Source organism: Zeugodacus cucurbitae, chromosome 3 (genome assembly GCF_028554725.1).
Source record: "Zeugodacus cucurbitae isolate PBARC_wt_2022May chromosome 3, idZeuCucr1.2, whole genome shotgun sequence".
Taxonomy (NCBI): Eukaryota; Metazoa; Arthropoda; class Insecta; order Diptera; family Tephritidae; genus Zeugodacus; species Zeugodacus cucurbitae.
The window spans coordinates 54,311,884-54,319,586 of NC_071668.1; the positions used below are offsets into that span (position 1 = coordinate 54,311,884).

The 7,703-nt window shown below is 32.3% G+C and overlaps 1 protein-coding gene across 1 annotated transcript; it reads left to right on the forward strand.

Annotated features, from left to right (window-relative positions):
- Nucleotides 1-1,474: 1,474 nt before the first annotated feature.
- LOC105212544 (bifunctional 3'-phosphoadenosine 5'-phosphosulfate synthase) lies at nucleotides 1,475-4,007 on the forward strand. The gene has a single exon (XM_054226624.1). The coding sequence runs from the start codon at nucleotides 1,730-1,732 to the stop codon at nucleotides 3,605-3,607; it is 1,878 nt and encodes a 625-aa protein (XP_054082599.1). The 5' UTR covers nucleotides 1,475-1,729; the 3' UTR covers nucleotides 3,608-4,007.
- Nucleotides 4,008-7,703: the final 3,696 nt, after the last annotated feature.

Consider the following 7,703-nt stretch of genomic DNA (forward strand, 5'->3'; position numbering starts at 1 on the left):
GACCACAAGAGTCGAGAGTCATTTGGAATGTTGGCTAAAACTAGTACTAGAATTTATTTCCAGTTTGTTTGTATCTATTATAATATATATTTGTATATTCATCGAGAAAGAGCAGGAAATCGCTAAATGAGTAAGCCGAAACTATTGAGAGAAATAAAAAAACGCCGAAACTCACATAGGGCATGCTAGCCAACAAAGCGCCACTTTCTCACTTGAAAGTATGCGTACACCGATTTCTTTTTTTTTTTTTGCTTTTATTGTTTCTCTTTGCTACTATTACCTTGTTGTTTTTGTTCCGGTTGGCGATGGTGTGCACATTGGCGCCCACGAATATGAAATGTAGCTCCCTCTGTGTGCCATAAATAATATTTTTTCGCATAAAATATGTTATCCGATTTTCATGGCATGCCGAATAGCGGTAATATTTCATTTTTTATTACCTTACGCTGTAGGTTTACGCGAGTGTGAGTAAGTTGCAATGTATGTACCACCATACTCACTCATACATTATTGCCGGTTACCTTTGTGGAGTGCAGAAAAAAATATATATTTGTGTTCATGCCACTAACATCCTCGGCAGCTCAACGCGCAGTTATTCATGCCATATTTTCTTACAATCCGCTCAAAATGTTTCCCACCTCCAATACACAGACATATCAGCACCCGCAAAAACCGTTAAATAGGAAACGCACACATTCATGATTTTCAACTTGGTTTCGCACACCTTTACAACAATGCGCCTAAATGTATGCAATCGCGACGAATTTTCGTTCCCCTTTTATAGAAATGTTGTCAGCTGCAAATGTATTCAGTCAATTCATGATTTAAAAATACTCGTAATTTACTGGAAATTGGGTGTTTACGTTTTAAGGTGGAAGTTTATTTACATATATAGCTATATATATAAGCCTATATAAGTTATAATTCAGTGTTAAATACCAATAACCAGAACTTGAGATATGAACTTACACAATCGAATTTCTATAGATCGTAGGTCTCACGACAGACAAGTGACTGGAATAGAGACGGAGTTTTATCCGTTTAAGACATACTTTTGTCATTTTTTTTCTTACCTTTACCCAGTCTAGATAAAAAATATCGATTTCTCTTTTATAAATTAGATTCCAAAAACTTGTTTTTTATTTAATTATTAGCAACTGGCAACACTAAATTAAATGCTTTTATTTTACAACAGATGGTGCTGCACAAAAGCTTTTCGTTTTCAGCTGTTTATACATTAAAGCTTTAAGCTTTAAAGCTTCTGCTATGCTGATGAATAAATACTTATGGTATTTATAATAATTATTACGGTTATTTGTAAATTCTAAAAAGGTCTTTAGAGCTAGTAGTGTATTTAATTTACTCCAAAATAATAATATAACAATTTTTGCCTGATTTTTGTTGAAATTACTTTTTTCATTCTCTACTTTATTAAATTTTAACATCCGGCAGCATTAACATAGCGAATCGCCAGCTGTCAAAACTTTGATAAACTTTTCACCTGAGCAGTGAAATTTTGTGAAAGATTGTGCCTTATCAATAAAAAAGATGACAGTTCAACGCCAGTAATATTCGATTAGTTAATGAATATTAACGTGTATTTATACCGGTAATAGAAGTCGCGTAGTTCTTTTAAATTAATGCAGATAATATATAAAAGTTAAAATAGATATACGGTGTTTGTTTTTTTATTTCTCTAACTGGATTTCTTAAACGTACTTCTGTAATAATGAGTGAGGAATCTTTAAAGAAAAAACAAAAAATCTGCCTACAAGTTGCAACAAATGTTTCTGAACAAAAGCACAATGTAACACGGGAACTCAGAGGAAATAGTTTAGGTTTATGCCGTGGCTTCCGAGGATGCACCATTTGGCTCACTGGTCTGAGCGGCGCTGGCAAAACATCCATTGCATTTGAGTTAGAAGCACACTTAGTATTACGTGGCATTCCAGCATATGGACTTGACGGTGACAACATACGCACGGGACTAAATAAAAATTTGGGTTTCACTCCGGCTGATCGACAAGAAAACATTCGAAGAGTAGGCGAGGTAGCAAAATTATTTGCTGACAGTGGTGTGATTACAATTTGCAGTTTCGTGTCACCTTTTGCTGAAGATCGTGATTTAGTTAGAAAAATTCATAAAGATGCCGATTTAAGATTTTACGAAGTTTTTGTTGACACACCATTGTCGGTATGCGAGTCGCGTGATGTAAAGGGGCTATATAAAAAAGCACGAGAAGGTGTTATAAAAGGATTCACAGGAATAACGCAGGATTATGAAAAACCTGTGCAGCCCGAACTTGTTATTAACACTGCCGGATACACTGTTAAAGAATCTACTCAGTTAGTTATAAATCTTCTGCAAGATGAAGGTATCATTCCAAAAAGCAACACAAATTCAAATGAAATTGAAGAATTATTTGTGGACCCAAAACTTAAAGACTCACTACTACATGAAGCCAAATCGTTAAACTCGATACCGTTAACCGATGTAGATCTACAGTGGGTTCAAGTCTTATCCGAAGGTTGGGCACATCCGTTGAAAGGCTTCATGAGAGAAGATATTTTTTTGCAAACTATACATTTTAATTCAATTGCTACTGACGATCCAACTACACGTAAAAATCAGTCAGTTCCAATTGTTTTAGCAGTAACAGAGGAATTGAAAAATAAACTAGATGGCGTATCATCTGTGGCGCTTACATATAAAGGAAACCCCGTAGCGATTATGCGTAAGCCTGAGTTTTACTATCAACGTAAGGAGGAGAGAGCGTCGCGTCAATTTGGTACAAGTAATGAGGAACATCCTTACATAAAGATCATCGCTAAAGGAGGCGACTATTTAGTTGGTGGAGAATTGGAAGTTTTAGAACGTATACGTTGGAATGATGGTTTAGATCAATACAGACTAACACCGAATGAATTGCGCGCGAAATTCAAAGAATTGGGAGCGGATGCAATCTTTGCATTCCAATTGAGAAATCCCATACACAACGGACACGCACTACTGATGCAAGACACGAAACGACAATTGATTGAAAGGGGATTTAAGAAACCAGTTTTACTGCTGCATCCACTTGGTGGTTGGACAAAAGATGACGATGTACCCTTGCCTGTACGCATAGCGCAGCATCAAGCAGTGCTGGATTCGGGTGTTTTAAAAGCGGAAGACACCGTTTTAGCTATTTTCCCTTCGCCAATGATGTATGCTGGGCCAACTGAAGTGCAATGGCATGCTAAGGCAAGAATGAATGCCGGTGCAAATTTCTACATTGTGGGACGCGACCCAGCCGGTGTACCACATCCTAATAAATCAATGTATCCTGATGGTAATCTTTTCGATGCGACACACGGTGCGCGTGTGCTTAAAATGGCACCTGGTTTGGACACTATAGAGATTTTGCCCTTCCGTGTTGCTGCATATGACAAAAGTAATTCACGCATGGCCTTCTTTGATCCGAGCCGTAAAGATGAATTCGATTTCATATCAGGCACCAAAATGCGTACATTAGCTAGAACGGGGCAGTTACCGCCTAATGGCTTCATGGTACCGGAAGCGTGGAAAATATTATCAGAATATTATCAGTCCTTATCAAGCCAGTAAGAGTAGCTAAATAAATTATAGTAAAATTATACAAATTATATTACGCATACATATTTATGTACATTTATATAACACGTTTGTGTTTTAAAATTTTTAAAATAATTACTTTTTTTTTGAAAATGCTAATATTTTTTACCAGCATAATTTTATATTAAGAAATACAGAAATTATTTGTATTCGCAATGTCTAATTTTAGATTTAAGTTACATATATTTAGTAATATAACTACTATAGCTAACAGCTACAAAACTTCAATGTCCTTAGTAAAATAAAAAAAAGTACATTTCAATTATTAATGTATTTTTTATTTACCTAATCTGTACAACAGTCCTTTTTATGATTTGATCTTATATAAAAAAGTGTTTACTTTTAAATCCGCTAAATGCATATGTACTTGAACTTTAGTTATAAGTAACCCCAATTTTATTTACAACTTTTTTAAATTATTTTGTGCCTTTTTCTTATGTTATATTATACATGTATTAATAAAAAAAAGTTAATCGTATGCTGCTCAACAACATATTTTTTTGTTTGCCTCCTACCTAACGGTACTATAGTACCAACGTGTGTCTCTAAAATATGTCAAATATCTCAAACTGGTTTTTATACGAAGGTAAGTTCTATAAATACATAAAAACATGGTAGTAGTATTAGCGCTTTCATGCTGCTGTAACCATAATGATGATGGCTAACGATGTAAGTATGTACATATGTAAGCATAGCAACTTGGATTTAGTCAGTGGTAAAACCGCAAAATGGCTCGAAAAGAACTAAGCTGTTTTCCAAGCAGACTTGGAGTCAACGATGTAACTGTGATTTCGTTTTGCGTTGCTTTTTAATGCGTTTCGTAAGCATGTAAGCAAATCTGTAGCGTATCTTGTGCTTAATACACTAAGTAATTAAGAATACAATTTTTTTTTTCAAATTCCATAAACTCTATGTTCTTATGCTAGTCACTTGGCTTGGCTGATGTTCTGAGTTAGAACCATTGACCTAGAAATGTTTTTTATACACACATATGTATATGCATAGATGTATAAAAAAATCGTACTAAGTATTTAGGTAAACATTTTACCGATATACATATTTAAAGTAAAATTATCTAAGAATATTCTTTACAAAAATATCTTAAAAATTCCTTAATTAGTTTTCTCATGAAAATGCAATAAATTTATAACAAAATAGCAAATAATTGCACACATCTTTTTTTATTAAAATGGATGTGAATCAGTGAAAGGAAAGAATTTAAATACAAAAAAAAATTAATAATACTGAATAAATGGTAAAATTCTATGAAACAGTATAATATTATGTCGATAATTTCGGCATTAATTTGTACATATGCATGTATGTATGCAAGCACGTACTTAGCCCAAAAGGCAAATAGAAAACTATATTAAATTAAACAAATAAACAAAATTGTGCCAGGAACTGTGTGTATATTGTATACACATAGTCTCTACATATGTACATATGCATACCTGTGCTGGAGATAAAGTTCTAACATTTGTACAACTGTGCATAATGAAATTCTATTTTCCATGTACATAAGTTTGTATATTAATTTCTAAAGCAACAGTTGTACATATATTACTAACCTAAATTATTGTTGATTTTTTATCATTTACGTTTTGAAATAAATACATATATTTTTCTATAATCTACACGCACCATATATTCATTCAACACGTACAGTGTTAATTCTAGTGTTTACTGGACGAATACTGAAATGAAATTTAAATTAGGCATCATATTAAGTATTCTGAAAATATGAATATTAATATGTTAAACATACGTACATATATATGTATATATGTAAATGTGTATAAATGGATTAACGCAAAACATCAAAACCACAAATTGTGTGCCACATGATTATGTTTATAGTACGATTCTAGGAGAAATACAAAATTTTATTTTTGATAAAAAAATTATGTCAGTTACTTCAGCGGAAATAGCTGTATTCTTGTTTTGATTTAATGAATTGTGCTAAGGTGTCATACTAATAAATAAATTCCAAAATTTTGCGTACAATGCAATATTAATGAAGTAGGAAATTTGAGAAAACAATGTACATATGTTATATGAAGAAAGCGAAAAATCCAAAACAAACAATGAAGTTGTTCTTAATGGACGAACTGGGTTCGTTGAACTTTGTAAGCAAGCCTTAGGCAATAAAAAGCATAAGTGGTAAAATATGCCACAAAAGATCATCAACCAGCGTGTTAAGCAAACGCTAAGTCATCTGTGTAAGCAGAAATCTATCTTAGCTTAGCCAAGATACGAGCGCTTCAAACTGAAAATACAAAAAGATATACACGCTCATTATTTAAATACATGGAGAGGTGTATGTCTGTCTGTATGTACATATGTAAGTATGTATGTTTGGGCGCAGAATTGTTTGCATGCAATTATGGATTCAAATTATTAGGAGTCATCAATACGCCACTTTCCTACACGCTTCATATTAGTTATGCTCTTTTGTCAAGAAAATTTATATGTGAAAATAACAAAAAAGTTATGTGCTTGAATTCCATATAAAAAGTATTTAACTCGTATAACCGCTGGCTATTCCCTTTGTAGTTGCTTTTGCCAGAATAATGCATATTCACCAAGTGTTGGTTAGATTCGTCACAATTTAAGTTCTGTTAGTTAATAAATATAATAAAATAATACATTTTTTTTGTATTTTTTTGATAAACAAATAAACTTCAAGTTAAATGGTACTCACTATTATTCGCACTTTATAACTAATTCACTTTTGCTGCAGTGGCATTAATACGTAAGTACGAGATATACATATGTATATACATATGTATGTATGTATGTATGTATGGCAGTTGTAAAAAAAATAAAATAGATTATAGTTGAATAGTTGTAGCCATATTGAAATGGCTAAATATGTATATTGGTTTGAGAATCGATTAAAATCAACGATTGTTTCCTAATCGTGATCGCATAAAAATCGCCATAACAAATCAAAACAATTTATTTGCTCATTACTCTGTAGAAAATTGTAATAGTTTATATGTATTTGTAAAATTTCAAAGCATTACATTACAAGTATATTTTACCAAGATAATCATGTATTTAATGACTATTGCAGAACAATTAAATTTATGTAGCTCGCTGATAAGATATACATACATACGTACATACACATAAATATCGCAAAAATTTTACTAAACAATGTCAAGGTTTGGAGGCGGTCAAACCATAACTAGCACATAGTATCAGAAGAACGCAATTTGTATTATGTTAAAATGACAGCATTACTCCAATATTAAATAAGATATTATTATAAATTATTTTATTTTACAGATCGTGAGTGTGAATCGTTCGAAATCTTTTCTGATAATGATTTTTTAATTTATACGATAAAATATGTATATTAATGCTATATGTTTTCATTAAGATGTGTCAGTTCTTATCCGGTTGACAATGATGAATGATGTGAAAACCTTCCGGATCATTACTTTTAATGATAACTATATCTGTATGACTTTAGGATTTGGATTTTTGTCTCCATTGTCGACCTAACCATGACGTGTCCCACTCATTTCACCAAAGTAGTAAAAAAAGAAAAAAGTAAAAGTAGAGAATACCTTATGTTGCATAAAAGAGCACACACGTCCGCCAATATGATCAGCATACAGAGCGGCAGAAAAATCCTCAAATTGCTAACCGATAGCTGAGAAGAAGGCAAAAATAAAACACGTTAAGGACCACATATTATAAAATAACAATATAGTATGCATGAATAAAATTTCAGAATTTCAGGCTATATTGCCAAAATGTCTCTTTATTTCACCTCAGCGTTGTTATTTTTATTGTAGCAACAAAAACTGCAAATAATTTTTAGGAATGCCTCTGAGTTAATAATTTATGGTCGGATAAAATTGTTGGTATCTACGTTGCGAATTTCAAAGATACTCTTCAGATACATGTAAGAATCGAGCTGAACTCAGACCCAGACCTGTTCGGACTTTATCCAGATAAAGTGGAAAGAAAGTGGTTATTGTTTGTAAAAAACTTAAAAAACGCTATTTAATATAAAATAATTTCATATATACTTTTATTAAATGTTTTTTGATCA